This window comes from Elephantulus edwardii, unplaced genomic scaffold, assembly GCF_000299155.1.
Source record: "Elephantulus edwardii isolate Elephantulus edwardi_28Jun2011 unplaced genomic scaffold, EleEdw1.0 scaffold00056, whole genome shotgun sequence".
Lineage (NCBI taxonomy): Eukaryota > Metazoa > Chordata > Mammalia > Macroscelidea > Macroscelididae > Elephantulus > Elephantulus edwardii.
This window is the reverse complement of record NW_006399806.1, coordinates 10674906-10697856: the sequence shown is the minus strand read 5'-3', so window position 1 is coordinate 10697856 and position 22951 is coordinate 10674906. Positions and strand designations below refer to the sequence as shown.

At 37.4% G+C, this 22951-nt stretch overlaps 1 protein-coding gene across 1 annotated transcript in view; it reads left to right on the top strand.

Moving 5' to 3' along the window:
- CNTN5 (contactin 5) overlaps positions 1–22951 on the top strand; it is a 789484-nt gene that overhangs the window by 683613 nt on the left and 82920 nt on the right. The window contains exons 13-14 of the mRNA XM_006887326.1: positions 1389–1547; positions 14447–14596. Coding sequence (XP_006887388.1) covers positions 1389–1547; positions 14447–14596 — 309 coding nt within the window. The remainder of the gene's footprint in view (positions 1–1388; positions 1548–14446; positions 14597–22951) is intronic.

Sequence of the window (22951 nt, the reverse complement as noted above, 5' to 3'; positions counted from 1 at the left end):
GGATGGCATGCTCCCTCTGCTAAACCTTCAGCTCTGCCATCTCTGGTTGCCTCTTTTCAGCTGAAGAAAGCATTCATTTTCTCATTGTGCCATTTGCCCCGTCAAGTCTTCTTAACTCTGTCTCCCTAGCATTTGTCCCTGCCTTGCTGAAACTCTCTGAAAAGAATTTTTCACTAATTGCCTCCATCTCTTCGAAGTCCAGTCTTCTTTTAGCTCTTTATAGGTTAGCTCAACCCTTACTGCTCAGTCTCCGTAATTATCAAACCCAAAGAGCAACTTGCTGTAGAAGGACAAATTTAGAAAATAATAAAAATAAAAATAATAACTTCAAGTGCTTATCGAGAAGGTTTTTTTTTCCTTCAAAGTGACAATTCTTATAATGTGAATAGAAGGACTTCAATAAGAAAATTAACATTGCTTTCCTAATCATAAAAATGTAGAAAGCTGTGTGTGTTTTTAAATTGTTATTTGAAATGACAATTTTAGAAATATTAGCATAGCATTATTTCTCTTAAAATCAGATGACAATTGTCTCTTGACACTAACAGTCTGCACCCACCATAGATTAATCATCATTATTCTATGCTATTCTTTCATGAGCAAAACTCAAATAACTCTTAGTCACAACTTTCCTACTACTCCTCAAAACTAACCCAAATACCATGTTCACTTTGACGGCACATATTCTAAAGTTGAAACGATATAGAGAAGACTAGCATGGCCCCTGCACAAGAATTACATGGAAATTCGTGAAGGGTTCCATATTTTTAAAAAACCCGCAAACAAAAAATCCTAATCATAATTTCACTTAATTCTGAATTTCCCACAAAATTTTGCCTATGACTCACTGATAATATTTGTCTTTCTTTGATCTTTGATAGTTATTTCAGAGTTTTTCACATCCCCCTACTGGATTCCATGGTATTTGTCAGTATTTGTCATAATGTTTGTATATTAGAGATTTTCTGAACACAAAAATTAGCCCCATACATCTATAATTTCTTAGTAAAGTTGGGATCTTTTGTGCTCAAGAGTTTTAGCTATCACCTTTCTGTTGCTGCCTCTGGAGGTTCTGATGAATTTGATAGTCATCATTGATATCCTTTTGTTTTGTCTAATGACTTTTCTGTCCCTGTGAAAATGTGACACTAACTGGTCATTGCCTCAAAGCATAAAATGGAAAAAAATGAAATCCTATAATTATTTTATCTTCAGAAATAATGCAAATCAAGTTGCATACTAAGATTTTTGGTTCTCAATTTTAATTACTAAATATGTCATTTGTTACAATGATTGTGTAATTTCACTAAATCTTCATTGGAAAAACAATATCTCATGGCTCCTAATAATGGTTTGTCCTTAACTTACCTATTGTCTTTTGCCAATAGGTCCCCCAGGCCCACCTGGGATAGTGATTGTTGAGGAGATCACAGAAAACACAGCCACACTGTCCTGGAGTCCAGCAGCTGACAACCACAGCCCAGTCTCCTCCTACAATCTGCAGGCTCGCAGCCCTTTCTCCCTGGGTTGGCAAATAGTAAAGACAGGTAAGACTCTAACACAACATTCTGCCCAACCAAAGCATACACTCATCCTATACTTGCTGACAGTTTCAGAAGAATTTTGCAAATTCTTTGTTATTTCATACAATGTTCTCCACCATTGGGTTATTATTTTATTTTGTAATGGTTTTTATTTTATTAATTTTAACGAACATTTACAAAGATTTTGCATTTCCATTCGTTCATTGTTGATTTTTCCTCTTCTGACCCCCCAGTTTGCTTTTCTCTTTGAAAAGTAAAAGAAAATTTCTTTCATTGGTATACAATCCCTCCTCCCCCAGCCCCGAGTACACTCCACTATGCAGCCCTCATTCTGGACTCTTGTCATGACCTTAATATCCAATCATAAGTCACTTTAAAACTATTCTCTCCCTCATCTGTTTCAGTACAATATAGATAATTTGTCCAATTTTGCTGAGTCTTACCCCAACTCTGATGTCAGCCCCATTCTACAACAGTGGTACTAAGCAGTATTTGTCCTTTTGTGACTGAGCTTAATGTCCTCCAGGGTCACCCATTTTGAATAATATTGCAAGAGTTCCTTGTTTTTCAATGCTTCATAGTATTCCATTGTGTGCTTCTCTATCCATTCGTTTGCTGTTGGGCATTTAGGTTGTTTCAAACTCTTTGCTATTGTGAACAAAGTCGCAATAAACATGGGTGTGTATATATCTATCTGGGTGACAGTTATGGTTTCTTTAGAGTATATTCCTAGTAGAGGAATTGCTGGGTCAATTGGTATTTCTATTTGAAATTTTTTGAGAAAGGCCCATACTGCCTTCCACAGTGGTTGCACCATTTTACACTCCCACCAACAGTGAATAAGGGTTCCAGTTTCTCCACATCCTCGCCAGGATTTGTTATTTGCTGCCCTGTTAAATTTTGCTATCCTTACTGGGGTGAGATGTTATCTTACAGTTGTTTTGATTTGCATCTCTCTTAGACAGGGATTTTGAACATTTCCTCATGTGCTTCTTGGCCATCAGAATGTCTTCTTTGGTGAACTGTCTGTTCATATCCTGTGCCCATTTTTCAATTGGATTGTTTACCTTTATCTTGTTGTGTTGCATTGGGTTATTTTTATACACCAAAGAGGAGCAAGTATCCTGCTTTTCTTCCTCCTTTGTTCACAAGATCACATGGTGTTTACTTGAAATAACTTGATATTCATGTGTTAAAAAGGAAGCAATTGTGGAGCCAAGTCATGGTGACAATTTACCAGAATAGAACTGTGTGCCACAGACTTTCCAGGAGCTGATTCTCGGAAGTAGATGGCCAGCCCATTGTGAGGCCTCTCTAGGTGGACTGACAGCCGCAGCTTTTCAGTTAGCACCTGAGAGTGTTAACTATTTCCCCACTGGAGGACTCCATAAACGCTGCACTTGTACAAAATACTGCAGTGAGTCCATCCTCAAGCTTCTCCAAATAATATCTTACACAAGCAACTGAAAAACAAATTCAAGCCTCCAATTGCAATACTGAGAGATGCTGTGGACAAAATCTTGAATGACCCAGGAGTCATCAAAAGAAGATAGAGGGAATGCATAGAATCACTGTACCAAAAAGAACTGGCCAACACTGAAATATTTCTGGAAATAACATATGACCTCAAGCCAATGGGAAGGTAGGAAGAAGTTCAAGCTGCAATGAAACCCTCGACTATAAATAAATGCCCAAGAATTGATGGAATATCAGTTGACATATTTCAAATGACAGAGGCAGCCCTGGATGTGCTCACCAGTATATAACAGGAAATTTTGAAGACAGCTATGTAGCCGATCAACTGGTTGTTGTTGCTGTTATGTGCCATTGAGTTGCCTGCAACCCATAGAGTCCCTATATACAATAGCTTTGAAGCCTGCCCTATCCTGAGCCAGTTTCCCTGATTCTGACACACTAAACCCCATTATCCCAGTTATTGTATTAATCCATCTCATCCAGGGGTCATCTTCTCCTGCACCGTCCCTCTACCCTTCCATGCATGATGTCTTTCTCTAAGGATCTGTCCCTCTTGGCAATATAGATAGTCATATTTGTTACCATTCTCAAAAAAAGTGGTCCAACAGAATATTGAAATTATTGGACAATACCATTAATATCACATGCAAGATATACTGCTGAAAATCATTCAAGGGTTTCTAGAACAGTACATAGACAGGATCTGCCAGAAGTTCAAACTTGTCAGAAGTTCAAACTTGTTTCAGAAGAGATTGTGGCACTAAGGATATCATTACTGATAACAGATAAATCCTGGCTGAGAGCAAACAATTCCAGAAGGGTGTCTATTTTTGCTTTATTGACTATGCAAAAGCATTTAATTGTGTGGATCATAACAAGTTATGCTTAATTCTGAGATGAATGAGAAGAGCAGAATAGTTTATTGTGCTCATTCAAAACTTATATAGACCAAAAAACAGTTATGTAAACAGAGAAAAGAACACTACAAGGTTTAGAATTAAGAAAGTTGTGCATAAGGACATTTTTTACACCATACCTATTCAACTTCTAGGCTGAGCAGATTATGCAAGAAGTTAGACACTATAAAGAAGAATGTGACATCAGGATTGGAGGAAGATTCATCAATAATCTTCAGTCTGCAGAAGACACAACCTTGCTTACTGAAAGTGAGGAGGACTTGAAATGCTTCCTGTTGATGATCAAAGAATAGGTCTGCTGTTAAGGACATCTCCAAATTACTGAGAAACAATAATGTTAGTTTAAGTTAGTTTAAGTACTAAGGTGCTCCTGATTCAAATCGTAGTCTTTTTATGCATCTGAAAGACGGACAATAAATATGGAGGACAAAAGAAAAAAATATCTTAGAATTATGATGTTGGAGGACAGTACTGAATTTCCCATCGACTTCCAAAATAACAAACAGATAGGTCTTAGGTAAAATGAAGATTTGCTATTTGGAAGCAAGGATGGTAAAGCATTGTCTCACGTGCTTCAGACAGGTTGCTAGTTCTGGCTATTCCATGGACATCATATTAGGAAAGGTGGAGGGACAGTGAAGGAGGAAAAAAACCCTCAATCAGGTGGCTTTTGACATATTGACTGCAGCAGTGGGTTCAAGTGTGCCAGAGATTGTGAGATTGGCACAGGACAGGACAAGGTCCAGAACTGCTGTTCATAGGGTTGCTATGAGTCATTCTCAAATCAACAGCACCTAACAACAACAACAACAAAAGCATAGTATTATTATAAAACTAAGAAATTGACACCGGCATAAAGCTATAAATTATATACAGGTTTTGTTTAGATTTTGTCAGTTTTTATTTGCAATGTTTTGATTTAGTTTAGGTATATAATTCTATGGCTTTTCATCATATACATCCATGATTATGAATACTATCCATAATACAAACTATTTCTTCAATCAATAGACTTCCTCATGCTACCACTTTATAATCACACACCTCTCTTACTGATAAAAATAAAAGTGTGCTGTTTAAATGCAGTATTTTAAGCGGTTTGCATTATACTTACATTATTTTAAAAATTACTTTTCCTCCCCTAATATCTTTTAACGTTACAATAAAACTTAAATAAGCATCCCCTTTATTTCTAAATTTAACTGTGCTACATGAATACATAAAATTATACTCACTTAGTACCTGTTAAATACTGATTTAACACATTGGAATTTTAAAAGTGTACCACAAAAAGCTTATAAAATGGAATATTCAGAAACAATTGTGCATACTAAGTAGGAATTTGTGGCTTAGTTTGGTTTTTCCGTCTCAACATGTAATTATTTATTTACCTTCATTCAAAATGAAGTATAAAACCAACAAAATACTTGAGTGCAGTAACCAAAAATCAAGCAGAGTGTTACAGGAGTAGAGTATTCCAGTGAATAAATGAAACAACCAGAAACCTTTTTTTGTTTGTTAAAATAACTTTATTTAAACATCTGCTGACACAGATAAATGAGTCCAGGTTTAAAGACTGATGGACAAAATTGCATGTAGTACTTTTTTTTACCTTAGTCTGTTATTGTTGTTGTTGTTGTTATTATTATTATACTAGTTTATTTACAAAATTCAAATACACTGCTTTCCAGAGTAGATTCTTCCAATTTCCCTCATGCCCCACCCCCCATCAAATTGTACAACCCCATGGTTTAACACACCGCCACACACCGTACATCCTCATCCTTCTTTTAAAAGGAGACACAGAGTGGCACAAATGGCTAAGTGGCTACTAACTTAAAGTTTTCAGTTCAAAACCACACAGAGGCACTCAGAAGAAAAGCCTAGAGATATGCTTCTAAAATGTTAGAGTCAGATGAGGGAGAGAACTGTTTAAAAGGGATCTATGATTAGGTATTATTGTCATAACAATAATAGTTCAGAATGAAGGCTGAATAGTGGAGTGGACTTGGGGGAGGGATTGTATAATAATGAAAGAACTTTTCTTTGACTTTTCAAAGAGAAGAGCAAATTGGGGAGGAGGGGTGGGCAGGGAGAAAAGTGCAACAATGAATGAATGGAAATCCAAAGTCTCTGTAGACTTTCATTAATATTAATTTTTAAGAAAAGTTAGTCTTTTAAAACTGTGTGGAGTAGACACAGTTTTACTCTCAAACATATGGGTACACCATGACTGAGAATCAAACCAGCAACAACTGTTTAGTCATGCTAAGCCTCATTAATAAGATATATTTTATTGAAAGAGGTAAGAAGTATGGACTTAGTTATATCAATATCTAGGAAGATGCATTCCACATAGAGAGAGGAGCCAGGGCAAAGGCAAGAGAAGTGTTAGGTACAGGAGAAGGGAGACAGGACAGAGCTTCAGGAAAAGTGACAGAACTTGAGCTCAATGAGATATATGCAAGACTAACTCACTAGGAATGGGACTTTCACCTTAAGAGAAATGGAGAAACAGTGGAGAACTGGAGGTATTCAGTCTTACCTCTTGTTACAAGATCTCAGCAGACAGAAAGCAGATTATGGAAGGAGCACGTGAAGAATGACATAAAATAGTTTGTAAGTAATTACAGTTGAAAGGTCATGGTGCCTCAGAGTGAAAGTTGAAGTGGTTAAAAAAATATATATATAGTGTGCTGGTGACATAGTTTGTAGGGAGTTACATGGCTCAGCAGAAGGTGACATGTCTCTGGTAGTTCTAATTTATCAGCAGTACCACAGGGAAAAGATAAGAAACATTTTCCCCATGTCATTCATCACCTTGGAAAGCCCACTGGAGGATCAGCTATGGGTCAGTTCCCACTCAATGGCAAAGAATTTCGTATGATTCCAACTTGATAGCCCACAACAAAAACACAAAGAGGTAATAGACAAAGAGTCTATATTTATTTCTACATAAATATGTGTTGTTGTTTGTAAACCATAAAGTCAGAACTGACCCAGAGCTGACCCTCCAGCAGACTTTCAGAGGCAGTTAATCAATTGAGAGGAGATTGCTCATCTTTCTCCTGCAAAGCAGCTGGTGGTCTTAAAACACGTGCTTTAGGGATTGCACTGCAGCTTCTTGCCACTAGGTCCCCGGAGCATGTTAATATATCTATGAAATAGAGCCTATAACAATTTCTCAAAGACTAAATATTAAGATTGTAAGAGGAAAAACTAAGAATCACTTCAGTACTTTTTACCTGGTGAAGTTGCTGTCAACTGACATGGAAGAATCATGGAGAGGGCTGATTTGGCTGAGGGTGAATCAGAAGATGAACATCAACCAATAATGGAAATTATTTCAATGTAGTCAGAAAAGAAACATAAGTTTCAAAGAGAAGATAGTGATTGTGCCAAAAGATGATAAATCAAGTAATGAAAGGAATGGAAAAATTGACCAAAAGTTAAATAACCCAAAAGATATTGGTAATCTTGACAAAAGTTATTGAGAAATCCTGATGATAATAGCCTGAGTTGAATGAGTTTGAGAGAATCAAGGGGGGGAAAGAAGTAATTGGTGATAACAAGTCATTTCACCAACAACTTCTAAGGTGTTTTGCCCTAAAAGAAAAAAAAGAGCAACTGAGTAAAAATTAGATGCAAGGTTGAAAGAGTTTTGCTTTAGTTAAAAACAAAACAAAACAAAACAAAAACAAAAAAAACAGGATAAGACTGACATTGTTGTTGTTGATGTTATGAGCTGTCAAGTCGCTTGCGACTCATAGCAAGCCTATGTACAACAGCCCTAAACTCCTCTCTGTCCTGTGCCAATCGCACCATCTCCGATAAACCCATCCCAATTGCCCCAGTCACTGAATCAATCCAACTCATAGAGGGCCTTTTCCTACTGCACTGTCCCTCCACCCTACCAAGCATGATGTCCCTCTTCAAGGACCAGTCTCTCCTTACATGTCCAAAGTATGTTAGACTGAGCCTCAGAATCCTTGCCTCCAAGGAGCCGCCTGGTTTGACCCTTTCCAGGATGAATCTTTGTTTTCCTAGCAGTCCGTGGTACCCTCAATACTCTTCTCCAGCACCACAGCTCAAAGGCATCAATTCTCCTTCTATCCTCCTTAGTCATTGTCCAATTCTCTGATGCATAACAAATGACAGCAAAGACCGTGGCCTGTATCAGATGCACCTTAGTCTCCAGAGAGACACCACTGCTCTTCAGTGCTTTGGAGAAGTCCCTAGCAGCAGACTTTCCCATGGCAATATGCCTTTTAATTTCCTGGCTACTGGTACCAAGAGTGCTGACTGTGGAGCCAAGCAAACTGAAGCTGTGAACAATCTCAATCTCTTCACCATCCATCCTGATGCTGCCAATTGGCCCAGTGGTGAGAATCTTTGTTTTCCTGACATTGAGCCTCAACCCATATAGGAGGCTACAGTCCTTGACCCTCTGCAGCAAGCGCTTCAGGTCCTCCTCACTTTCCACAAGCAGGGTTGTGTCATCAAAAGAAATCAGTCAGTGTGGTAAGGCCTGGTAGAGCCAAGGCAAACTTCGGTAGTGCAAGATATGCTGGAGGGTTAGGAGGGAGAGTGGGCTTCCTTTTGGCGCTCTCTTCTATCTCTACCTATGAGGAAGCGTAGTTCAGCATTTTTCATTCATTGGCCTAAAAATGGTCCTCTATTTCCTACTCTTGGACTCCACAATACTGCTGAGTTTCCAATGCAGCAAGAGGAGGCAGACTTCTTTCCAAATCCTTGCTCTCACATTTCTAAAAAATCAACTCAGAATATATTCCTAACAATGGAATAGCTGGGTCATAAAGGATTTCTATGTTCCACTTTCTGAGGAAAGGCCAAATTGCCTTCCCTAGCTGTTGTGCCATTTTACAATCTCACCAGTAGTGCATAAAGTTTGCAATTTCTCCTTATCCTCTCCAACATTTATTGTTTGCTACGCTGTTAAACTTCTGCTGGAGTGAAATAGTATCTCATTGTAGTTTTGGTTTGCATCTTTCTGATTGCTAGTGATTTTTTTTAACATCTCTAGATGTGTTTGTTACCCATCTGAATGTCCTCCTTTATGAAAAGTCTTTTCTTATCCTTTGTTCATTTTGTGATTGAGTTATCAGTCTTTCTTTTGGGGATGGCTTGTGGTATTCTGGAAACTTTGGTTTTGAAATCCTTGCCTAAATTGTCATTGCCAATAATTTTCCCAACTCTTTGGTTTTTCTTTTCACCCTATTGAAGAAAGGTTTTGATGCACACAAGGATTTTAATTTAAAAAGATCCTAGCCATCAATTTTATCCTCTCTTGGTTGTTCATTTTGGGCTATATTTGCAAGAGTATTTATGCCATAGGCCAGGGATCCTGTATTTGTTATCATTTTTGTCTCTTGTGATCAGAACTGAGAAATGAATGGACATATGTACCCTTATATTCACAGTAACGTTATGCACAATAACCAGAAAGTAGAAGCAGCCCAAATACCCATTAGCAGTGAATGAGAAATTATAGCACATTTTAAAAATGTAATAGTATGTAGTACTAAGGAATAATGATTGTGTAAAATATTATATAATATGGAAGAGACTAGAGCGTATTATGCTGAGTGAAATAACTTTCCATAAAGATAAATATTGCATAAGAACACTAATACGAAAATAGGAAGCTAGCTGAGCTTGTTACTTATGTATATATATTTTTATGCATATGGGTTTTTTTCTCAATTTCTTCACCATCTACAATGATGCTGTCAATCAGCCCAATGGAGATAATCCTTGTTTTCTTGATATTTAGCTTCAGTCCTATTGAAGGCTGCAGTCCTTGATCTTCTACAGCAAGCACTTCAGGTCCTCCTCAGTTTCAGCAAGTAAGGTTGTATCATCTGCATGATGTAGATTGTTGAACCTTCCTCCAATCCTGACACCACATTCCTCCTCCTACAGCCCAGTTTACAGGATAATCTGTTCAGCAAATAGATTGAAAAGGTGTGGAGATAGAACACATCCCTGGCGTACACTCTTCCCAATTTTGAACCATGCACTGTTTCCTTGCTCTGTTCGGACAATTACATCCTGGTCCAAGTATAGGTTTAACATTAGCACAATCATTAGCACGATGTTCTGGGATTCCCATTCTTCACAGAGTTAGTCGCAGTTTGTTGTAATGGACAGAAACATCTTTGCATAATCAATAAAACACAGACAGACATTTCTCTGGTACTCTCTACTTTCAGCCAAGATCCATCTATTCATCTAACATTAACTATAATATCCCTAGTACAACAACCCCTTTTAAACCCAACCTGTACTTCTTGTAGTTCTCTGTTGATGTACTGTTCCAGTTGTTTTTGGATAATCTTCAACAAAATCTTGCTTACATATGACATTAATGATATTTTTCAATAATATCCACACTCTGTTGGATCACCTTTCTTTGGAATGGGAACAAATATAGATCTCTTCCAGTCAGTTACCCAAGTGGTTGTTCTCCAGATTTCTTGGCACAACTTGGTGAGCACATCCAGGGCTGTATCTGTTAACTGAAATATGTCAATTGGTATACTATCAATTCCTGGGGCCTTTTTTTGGCCAATTCTTTCAAAGTAGTTTGAGCTTCCTACTTCATCACCAGAGGTTCCTGCTCATATGTTGTTTCATAAAATTCTTCTGGTTCTGCCAATTCCTTTTGGTACAATGACTCTATATACTCTTTCTACCTTCTTTATTTCCTGGATCATTTAATATTCTGCCCAAATCACCCTTAAGTATTGCAACTCAGGGCTTGAATTTGTTCTTCAGTCTCTTGAGCTTAAGAAATACTGAGCAAGTTCAGCCCCTTTAATTTTCTGACTCCAGCTCTTTGCACATTCTTTATAATCCTTTGCTTTGTTTTTCCGTGCTGCCTTTTGAAATCTTCTGTTCAGCTCTTTAATATCTTGATTTCTTCCTTCTGCTTTGGCTCCTCAGCACTCTAGTGCAATATTCAGAGTCTCTTCTGACATCCATTTTGTTCTTTTTTTTCCTCCTCTATCTTTGTAATGACCTGTTGCATTCTTCCTGAATGATATTCTTTATATCCTCCCATAACTCATCTTGTCTTCCACTCATTAGGGTTCAAGGCCTCAAACCTGTTCCTGAAATGGTTTTGAAATTCATTTGAGATAGACTGAAGGTCATATTTTGGTTCCTGTGGATTTGATTTTATTTTCTTTAGCTTAAGCTTGAACTTACGTATGAGTAGATGCATTGTGATGGGAAAGTCTGCTGTTAGAGACCTCTCCAAAGTACTGAAGAGCGATGATGTCAGCCAGGAGACTAAAGTGCATCTGATACAGGCCATAGGCTTTGTAAACACTTGCTATGTATCAGAAAGCTGGACAATGACTATAGATAATAGAAGAATTTATGCCTTTGAGCTGTGGTGTTGGAGAAGAGTATTGCACGGACTACTAAGAAAACAAACAGGTTTTTCCTAGAGAGGGTGAAACCAGGCTTCTCCTTGGAGGCAAGAATTCTGAAGCTTCCTCTTACATACTTTGGACATGTTACAAAGAGAGACCAGTCCTTGGAGATGGATGTCATGCTTGGGAGGGTGAAGGGACAGCACAGGAGAGGAAGACCCTGTATGAGATGGATTGAGGCAGTGACTGGAGTAATGAGGGTAGGTGTGTCAAAGACAATAAGATTTACGCAGGATAGAGTAGGGTTTAGGGTTGTTGTACATAGGGTAGTCATTAAAAGGAAGTGGGAGGAGAAAAGGGAGAAAGAAAAGGGAAAGGGGCAAAAGCCATTAGGATAACAGATGTGAGTAAGTGGGAGGATGAAGGAATAGGAAATATTCCATGATGAGTTGGAAAGAAGGGGAGATTATAGGCAGATATCAATAGCAATCACTTATATAAAATACAATGTGTATGAATGATTAGGTAGGTGATTTAAATCTGCAGCCCTTAGGTCTGGTTTTAAATACTTTTGTCAAACATTCTTCTAAGTGTTATAGCTCTGGTCTGTCCATTTGCTGTACAGAGACTCGATGGCACCTAACAATAACAAAAACAAACAACAACAGCATATGAATGATTGTCTAAAACACAATGTGTATGAATGATTGTAAACAAACCAATAAAAACAAAAAATCAACTATGTAGTGTTTTGACAGTTGTCAGGTAGTGGATCTTACCCACTCACTAATAGTTTACCTATAGGAAAACTGATAGTTTAGTACCATTCTCTTGCTACATTTCAGAAGAGATTTTAATGGAAAGTCTAGGCATGTTTAATTCTACATTGTCACATGAGAACTGTGCTAGTTGCTGTTGGTTCATCCTGACTCATGTTGACATTAAGTACACAAGAGAGGACTGTGCTTCATTAGTAAGATTTTCTTTTTGACCTAGTTGGAGTCAACCTCTAGCCTTCCAAGCCTAGTGTTTTCACTGTTTGCACCACCTGGGGACTTCCAAATTGTACTGTAGTTGTTGTATGCCATCATGCTGATTCCTACTCATAACAACCCTGTATCAACAGAGGAGAAGCTAGGGTTTCCTAAACTGTAATCTTTATGAACCACCACTCATCTCTCAATTGATCATGCAGCTAGAAGAAACTAGAATGCCCTTTCAAAGTGAGGATGAGAGACTTTGGCTCACTCTCTTTGAACATATTATCTGGAGTAACCATGGAAGGTGTCATACTTGATAAGCAGGGGTCAGCAAATAAAGGAGCATTTTCAACAAGATGAGCTCATAGTGTGGCAACAACAATAGCAGAGATTCTGAAGATAGCATGAGATTGGGTAATGGAGCACTTAGCCAAACACAAACCACACTGCCGTCAAGTCAGTTCCAATTCACAGCATCTTTCAACAGGTTTCTGAGTCTCTATATCTTTATGGGAGGAAACTGCTTGTGTCTCTCTCAAGCTAGCAGATTTGAACTGTCAGCCTATTGATTAGCAATTGGATCAGTAGGAATATGAAAGACTGCACTCAGAGCTTAAAAAAAAAAAAAGAACTCTTTCCCTACATGATTAAACTAAAATCTAAGGCTGCTATAAAACCCATAGAAATGTTGTATACTGAGACAGAGGCCCTCCAATCTTCCACATTTCACTCTCATATTTCATTCCAGAAATACTTCCTAGATAACAGAGTTGAGTAGACATGAAAACAATAAGACACACACACACACACACACACACACACACACACACACACGTGGTTTTGTTATGTGTCTTGAACTGATCCCTAGTTGACCCTCCAGTGAATTTTCAGAAGCCCTAAATCACAAGAAAGGAGATTGTCTATCCTTCTTCCGCAGAAAAGATAGTGGATTCAAATTGTTTGCCTTTGGGATTGCAACACAGCTTCTTGCCACTAGAAAACCAGAGCTTCCTATAAAAGCACTATGTGGGAAAATACTACTTTACTGTATGGTATTTGAAAAACCAAAATCTAAATATAATACAAAAATCCCTCCAGACTTCAGAGCTTCCACGTAAATCAAGCAAATTGGAATTTTTAATTTATAGGAGTGAATTCTTAATCTGTGGTTTGTAAATGCTGTGTCATTAAGCATGGCATCCAGAATGTAGAGAAAATGTGCTAAAAAAATTCTTCCAAGTAATTGGAGAAGAAAAACTATTTATTTAAGTTACAGCACTACTTGACTTCTTCTCCAGAGTTGGAGGTTGGTAGGTTGATGAAATTATTTCACACATCGATAATGGCAGTTATATAAAAGGCTGAGATGAAAAAAACCAGTAGTTATTTCAAATTAAGTTTGACATATCAAGTACTTACTTCTGAAAAGAACAAACAGATATGACTTGGGAAAAAGTGCAGCCAGAGTGCTCCTTGGAGGCAAAGAGAGCAAAGCTTTGTCTTTCATATTTTGGACACATAGCTAGGCAAGACTATTCCCTGGAAAGGAACATCATGCTCAGAAAGATGGAGGGTCAGAGAAGGAGAGGAAGACCCCCAAGGAGATGGATTGATTGGTGACTTCAACAATGGGCTCTCACATGTCAGAGATGAAGAAAATGGCACAGGATAAGGAAGAATGTAGGTTGACTATTCATAAGGTTGCTATGAATCTTACTTGACTCGGAACCAAACCACAGCAACAACATGAATCAGAATCAACTAGACAGCACCCCAAACCAACGTCTTATTGGTCCTGAGGGGTTCCTAGATGGTATAATGGTTTATGAGCTTAGAATTTGGGGTATAGTCAGAAGTAACTGGGTAGAAATTTCAGATAATCTGTTTCAGAAACAAAAATCACCCATTCAAATGCTCGGGAGCACAATTCTATTCTGATAGATTTGATAGGAATTGAACTCAGTGGCAATTGACTTTAATGAAACTGGAGATAACTTCATGTATACATCTTACAAGAAATTATGCATCAATCAGCTGACTCTGTCAGTATAACTGTGTAGTTGTGATGTTATTGTCATCTATGTTAGTTCTCCAATGCTCCTAATGATATGATTTTTTTTTCTCTGTAGTCCCAGAAATCATAACAGGAGACATGGAGTCAGCCATGGCAGTGGATCTGAATCCCTGGGTAGAATATGAATTTAGAGTAGTGGCTACCAATCCAATTGGGACCGGAGACCCAAGCACCCCATCTCGAATGATCCGTACAAATGAAGCAGGTAAGAGTTTGGGAGTCAACATTCTGACTCTAGTATGTTTTTCAACTTGAATGTATCACTATTTATTTGCTTTAGTATAATTTTTCTTGATTCATTTACTTAGACATCATAAATTATTTCCTAAAAAGAAATATTTTATTTCAAATCATTTTTGTTTCCGCAAGTGTAGGCTTCTGACATTTCAATTTCCTTTCAGGACTTTATTTTCAACTTATCACAAAATGGAACTAGTTAATTTCTTCTTCTAATTATATACTCATTCAATAAAGCATTTCCATCAATTTCAAGAGATTGGCTTACCTTCTTTTTCTCCAGTGATAACACTTACCTTTAATTACAGTGTATTTCCTTAAAACCCTTTTGTGTTACACTTCACCTCACACCTTGTACAAATTCCACTTTGCAAAGACAAATATAATCCTTCCTTAACCTATTTCCTTCTTCTTAAAGTCTATGTGTAAAATAAATATTTGTCTGCTTGCTGATTTAGAAAACCCAGCTTCCTCTAATCTTTTGCTGAAGTACACTTTCGATAAAATATTTTCAATGATACATAAGGGGAATTAAGAGCTTTAAGTAAAAGTAAAATGCCTTACATAGAGCGTAAAAGAAGCAGAAGAATTAGGAATTCTTTGGAGTACCTTCTTATCTTCAACTATTTTGAACAGTTTGATTGATATGTGCCCTTTCTCATTGCTTTACAAAAATATGTGTATTAAGAAAATACCTAGTAAGACACTTAGGAGATAAGAAACATTGATTATGACTGATAATTCTCTAAAAACAACTAATAAATTGAAGAGGGATCAATAACATCTATATGGAGTGAAGGAATTGGATTCCTTACCTATAATAACATATGAATCTCAATAGTCATGAAACTATAAGCACGCTGAGAATTTTACTTCATCATTGTTCTTTATTGCTATATCTTCAGAACCTAAAATAATATCTGTAATTTGTGTTCAGTATTTTTGTTGAAAGATTGAAAAGAAATATTCCTTATAATGAATCTCTGCATAGTTACACTGCCAAACCAAAGGCATATCATTAGTACCTATTAGGTGCTCCTGAGGAAAGCAATCAGCAATGTCCTCCAATGGGATTTACAGCCTCTGAACCCTGGTCAGAGAGTCGGCTATAAATCATTTCCTATTCAACAGCAATGAGTTGAGTTTGAGTTTTGGCATACACAAGTATCTAGATTAAAAACACATATACCTAGAAATTTGGGGATTTACTATTAAATTTTTAACTTGTAGTTATATAAATTCTATGGGCAATTCCCTCCCATACAATTAACTGCCTCTGAAAGCCCACTAAGAGTTTAGCTTTGAGTAGGTTCCCGCTCAATAATGCACAACAATAACAACATAGTATATGTCACTGTCCATTCACCAGCAATGAACAGCAACACCCTGATGGGGGTAAGTACAATAGAGACACACCACTCTGGGAGCTGTTCAGAGAGTCAATCCAGCTCAATTTTATTGGGGGCTGCAGAGCCCTTATATACGAACAAGTAAACAGGAAGACAGGATAAGGTGGGCTTGCTGACGTGGGACAGGCGGATTGCATAGGAGAACCTCAGCCTTGTGCAGACTACCCCCTGCTCAACAGATGCAGCAGCCATCTTCCCATGTGGCGAGCTTTCTCAAGCCAGTACAGCCAAACACAGGAGAGCTTTCTCTATCCTGTATTAAAGGCCATTGGGAGACTTGCACTTATCCGGATTGAGGTGATCTTTCCTGGCCAGAGGCCCTCCTTTCCTCTCCAACATTCCCCAACAAGTATTTAATAGGAATAGAATAGAATAGAATAGAATAGAATAGAATAGAATAGAATAGAATAGAATAGAATAGAATAGAATAGAATAGAAAAAAAATGTGTTTTTTAAAAAGGTGTTACAAAAAGTGATTTTGATTAAAATGATCCATCTCAAGTGTTTATCCTTTATAAAATTATATTACGCCTGGTCCTTTTTTAAGAAAATGAACAAACAGTCCTTAAAAAATCAAGTTAATGTGGCAAGTGCAAGTATCCAAGCAAAAGATATTCTTTCCCTATAAAATTTGAGCAAATAGGAAAATAAAATTTACAATAGCTTAAGTATGTTGGAAAAGATTCATCTGCATAAAACTCAATTTTGCTGCTTTTGTAATTTGCCTTTTATAAGTTGTTTTCTTTGCTACTTTACTGAATTGCGTGAATTTTAAATTGAACATTAATTGCCTGGTTGGATTTTCACACATCCATTAAATCATCCTTGCTTTCATTGTGTACAGGTGTTCATTAATTAAGAGCATAACAGGTTAGTTTTTCCTCGTTTTATATATTCAATGTGCAATATTGAAATGACTGCCAATAGCAGTACTTATACTCACATATTTTCCAGAAAGCACTACCTTACTTTGCATATTTTTAATTGTGTTTAAACAAAGGTAAAGATTACTGCCTAATTCGGAGGCTTTCTATAAATATTCATTTCTAAAATAAATAATCTTCTTGGGATGAATAGTCATTTTAGTCTTTTTATAGCATACATTTTCATGGGCTATTAAAAGCATTTTACCAAAAACTTTTTTACTTTTCCACTCAAATTGTATTCAGATGATACATTTTGAAAGGCTTCTCCGTTATCTATTACTGCAGCTACCTCAACCATACAGAGCCTGTCTCTTCATTTTATCATGAGTTCTATATACATGGCATACTTTAGTCCATTAAAATCTTATGGAAGAGAAGAGAAATAGCATGAAAAATGCATGAAGTACTCTCTATTGAAAGGGAATTGAAGAAGGTTTGTACTGTCGTCTTAATGCTTCTTGTGCTTTGCAGCCACATAACTAGAGCCACTAATGGTGTTGAACCAAGTGTTGCATTTTGTGCCTGTTTTGTCAGGCAGCACAGATTTAAAAGGACACCAACATCCTAGGACATCCTCTCGAGTGATGCACTCCACTCTTATTAAGTATTTTAAAAGATAGGCTTATATTAATGGACCAACTAAACTTTGAAATTTGACAGAGCTGCCTGAGAGAGGAAAGTGTCACAGCCTGGATATTGAGTTGAAAGTAATGCTCCTTTACAATCCTCTTATTTATTGTACTGTTTGGAAGTCCAAAGCAGATTAGGTCAAGCTTTTCTGGTTTAAAATTGTTCTTTTTCCCTACAAAAAAGGTTCATTATTGTTTACACTGCCAACTTCTCTGACATATTATGCAACAATGTATTTTGGATTTTCCAGTCATCTAAACCAGTGAGAATGACGGCCCAGGCAAGTTAGCCCATGACCTTTTCCAGTATAGTTTTACTCTTGAATAATAACTCAGGATTCATTACTGAGACAAACATCATCAATGTGAAAAACACTCTGAGAGTAAATTTTTACTATTAAATATGAAATGTCAGATAATGAGATATATGACTAAGGAATACATATGTATAAATTGATAAATGATAGATGTTGTGTTCTGTCAAGTCAGAAAGGACTTATTGGTGACCATCCAGTGGATTTTTCAGAGGCAATAAATCTTCCTATCAAGGAGCAACTATTGTTGTTGTTGATTACCTTCGAGTCGATAACAACTCATAGCAACCCCATGAACAAAAGGCCTAAAGCCCCTCTACAACCATCGACATTTATCAAAATTCATAGAGTTTCCGGAGGCATGTTGTTTAGGAAGTGGATGCCAATGGATTTGAAATGCATGTCTTCAAGTTGGGAGTGTAGCTCATTATACCTAGACCACCTGAGTGATATAAAGTCTATACATATTGCATATATGTCAATACAAGATACCTCAGTGTTGTGGAATCGGAACTGATTCATAGCTGATCCTCCAGTGGGCCTTCTGAGAAAAATTGCCATCTTTGTCTCACAGAGACAACTGTGTGAACAAAGGTTCAAATTCTTTGGGTTTAGGTTGGTAGCACAAATTACTACCCACTAGATCACCAGACTGTGGTGGCAAGAAGCTGCATGGTAATCCCAAAGGCACACGGTTTGAGGCCACCCATTGCTCTACTGCAGAAGGATGAGCAATCTCCTCCTGTGTGCTTAACTGCCTCTGAAAACCCACTAGAGGATCTGCTATGGGCCGGTTCTGACTCTACTGTACATAAGAATTTCACCATGTGTATATGTATGTTGTTGTTGCTGTGTACCAAAGCGTCTGAATCAGCCCAAACCTGATCCTCCAGCTGGTTTTCAGAAGCAGTTAATCACACAGGAGATTGCTGATCTTTCTCATATGAAGCAGCTGGTGGCCTTGAATGGTGTGCTTTCAGGATTACAGCACAGCTTCTTGCCAGTAGACCACCAGAGCCCGCCTACCCCCCACAACGTCTATGTTTCTGTGTGTGTGTGTATTTTTAGGAAGTTTCTACCCATAATAAAGAGTCAAAATTAGACTGATTTCATGGCATAATCCATAGAGAGTCGTGTGGTTAACCAAAAGACCTTGTATCTCTAATTGTTCTAAGCCAACAGTGTCTCCAAAGGAGAAAGACAAATAAATCCTCTTGTGTGATTTACAACCTTGGTAACTTGCAAAAGGGCCATCGATGAGTCAATCTTGACTCCCCAGTGATGAGTGTGTGCATGACAACTTACTAGCACTATGAACATCAGCAAAATACACATGTATTGTTTATGACTTGATTTGTTTTTCACTCACAGAATGGAGCTAACACAAAATATTCCTCCTGGTTTTGTGCCATGCCAATGAGTCAGAACTGACCCATAGCTGATTATCCCCCTGTTTTTCAAAGGCAGCTAATGTCAAGGGAGGAAATTGCCCATCCTTCTCCTCTGGAACAGCTGGTGGATTCAAATTACATTCCTTTGTGACTGCAGTGCAGTTTATTACCTCTAGACCACCAGAGCTCCCCTCTAAATCCGGAAACCTAGTGGTAGCTGGACATCATGTTGTTCTTCTGATATCAAGCTTATGAAACCTGTGCTTCATATGACATATGATACACTTTTAGTCCATTATTGAGTACCAACAAGCCAGTCAGTACAAGCCAACTTGCCACAGTGTCTGCTCAGATCAGAACATTTTTTGCATCCTTATCCCATCAACTTTTAGAAATGTAGAAGTTTTATTCTGCTCTAGAGTACAATGTGGAATTGAACCATCCTGCAAGTTTCTGAAAAACATCAAGCATATATATAAGTAGAAGCTACATTACCAACCCCCATATCTAGTGAGTATCTTCACTTTTGATAAGTCTTTGTCTTTTCCCCACTTAGCTTGAGGGGGAAATAATAATTTTTTGGAGATGGGAGGTGTAGGAAATAGAGAATATCTACAGGGCTACCAATGTTCTTCCAAATGACCATTATTTTTTCTTTCTTTTTCTTTTTAATTTGAGTGAAGGTTTACAAGTCATACTGGTATTACATAAAATAATTTGTTTTCTACTTGGAGGCAAGGATTCTGGGGTTTCGTCTGACATACTTTGGACATGTTGTAAGGAGAGACAGGTCTTTAGAGAGGGACATCATGCTTGGTAGGGTGGAGGGACAGCGCAGGAGGGGAAGACCCTCTATGAGGTGGATTGATTCAGTGACTGGGGTAATCGGGATGGGTGTGTCAGAGGCAATGCAATTGGTACAGCATAGAGCACGGTTTAGGTCGCTATGAGTCGCAAATGACTCGACGGCACATAACAATAACAACAACTTTAAGTACCATTAATTAATGCGATTTATTAATTATTAACAACCCTTTGCTGTGTCAAAATATTATTTCTAGTGCTATAGCTATATATATATATATATATATATTTAACCTGAAAGTGAGTAAACTAAAAAACTAATTTAACTTTCTATTCTATTTGATTTAGGTGTACATTCTTATCAACAAAGGGGTCTTTTTTTTAGAATTGAATCTTTAAACTTTCTTGTCTATGAGAATTTCTTAGGAAACTGAGATGAGATCAAAAGCTTTGAGAAGTGTTATATTTTTACACTCAAAAAATACAATAAGAATAAAAAAATCAAACTTCATTTAAAAAATCTTATCTAGTCATCTAAGATACAATTACTGGTCTCTTCCTACTTGTTTGGAGTAAAAACGAGTAAAGAAAAAGCAAAACCTTAAGTAAACAATTAGTCTAAACGATTAATAGACAACTTGAACAATAGCCTCCGTAAGTCTGATACCAGAAGAAATGGATGTTGCCCAGTTACCTCCACTGATCATTCTGACCAGGATCCCAATAGAAAAACTGAGACAGAATTATAAAAAATAAATGTAGGACAAAATTTAAGTTGCTAAAAAATTAGATTTCCTGGTCTGAATTAAATGGGTGGAACTCTTGAGTCAAAACCCTTTGTTATTGTTGCTATTTATTATCGAGTCAGCAATGACTCATAGCAATTCTATGACCCTGCCCTGTCCTGAGCCAATTTCATAGTCTCTGATATACCTGTCCTTATTACTACAGTCATTATGTCAGTCCATCTCATCCAAAGTATTAGTCTACTGGACTGACATTCCATTTTTCCAAGCATGAGGTCCTTCTCCAAGAAACAGGCCCTCCTGGCAACATGCCCAAAGTATATGAAACAGCGTTTCAAAATCAAAATTGTTACTTTTAAGGAGCAAACTGGCTTCACTCTCTCCAAGATAACCAATTATTCCCAGTCCCATAAAAGGTGAACCAACAGAGTGTGGAAATTAACAAACAGCATCCCTAATATCACACACAAGAAAAATACAGCTGAAGATTACCGAAAAAAATGATGGGAACAGTGCAGTAACAGAGTCTGCCAGGAACACAAGCTGGGTTTAGAAGAAGCCGTGGCACTAGAGACATAAATGGCAATGTCAGATAGATGCTGGCTGAAAGCAAAGAGTACCAGAAGAATGTCTATTTATGTTTATTGACTATGAAGAGGCATTTGACTGTATAGACTACATATTATAGACTATATAGACTACATAGTATAGCCAACATTGAGAAGAATGGGAATCTCATAACATTTGATTGTGCTCATTTGAAACCAATACTTATACTGAATTTTAGTGTTTATCTTAGAAGAGGTCATCACTTTTTCAAACTAACTAGATGATAATAATAATAATAGCCACCAAACCACCTTCTGGCATCAAGTGAATTATGATTCATATCAATCTACCATTTGATATCCAAGGATATAAATCTTATGTAAGGATAGTACCCATCTTTCTCCCATGGAGTGGCTGGAAGATTTAAACTACTGATCTTTAGTTAACATCCCAATATATAATACCCATTATCATCAGATTTCCTTAAAAAAATGAGTTTTTCTTCTAGATGTATACTATTGAGGAGTTTCCGCTCACAGATACACTATATCCAACAATGCATATAGCATCACCATTCTAAATTCATTACTATGAGATAATAATAACAGTAGATCACTCAGTAAGTACTATTAACTTCACAACCAAGTATTGTGAATAATCATGTCTCAAACATAATACATACATTTTAAAAAATAAAACATAATAAAAGGCTTAAATGTTATTGTTGTTGTTAGGTGAGTTTCAGTTTGACCCTTAGTGACCCTATGAGCAATAGATCTGAACCCTGTCCTATTCTATGCCATCCCCGCCCTTTGTGACAGATTAGAGCCCATTGCTGCAGTCACTATGTTAGTCCACCTGGTTGGGATACTTCAGCCCTCTACCTTCTCAACCATCATATCCCTCTGCAAGGAATAGGCCCTCCTAGCAACACACTCAAAGTATGGGAGGTGAAGCTTTATCATGTTTGCCTCCAAAACACACTCTGGCTGTACCCTCTCTAATATATATTTGTTCAGTACTCTTCTCCAATGCCACAGCTAAAGGCATCAATTCTTCTGTCATCCCTATTCATTGTCCAGCTCTCAGATGAATAGCAAGTGGTCACAAAGACCCTGGTCTGAATCAGATGCACCTTAGTCCTCAAAGAGACATCATTACTCCTCAATAATTTGAAATATCCCTAACTGTAGACTTTCCAAGTGCAAGACATCTCCTGATTTCCTGACTGCTGGTACCAAGGGTGTTAACTGTAAGTCTGAGTAACATGAAGTTGTTGACAATTTCAATCTTTTCTTCATCTATCATGATGTTGCCTACTGGTCCTGTAGTAAGAATCTTTGTTTTCTTAGCATTGAGATGCACTGTATATTGAAGACTATTTTTTTTTATTTTCTGCAGCAAGTTCTTCAAGTCCTCCTCATTTTCATCAGGCAAGATTGTGTCATCTGTATCATGCACGTTATTGATGAGTCTTCCTCTAATCCTGATGTCAGATTCCTCTTCATAGAGTCTAGCTCCTCAATATATATTTTTTTCAGCATACAGACTGAAT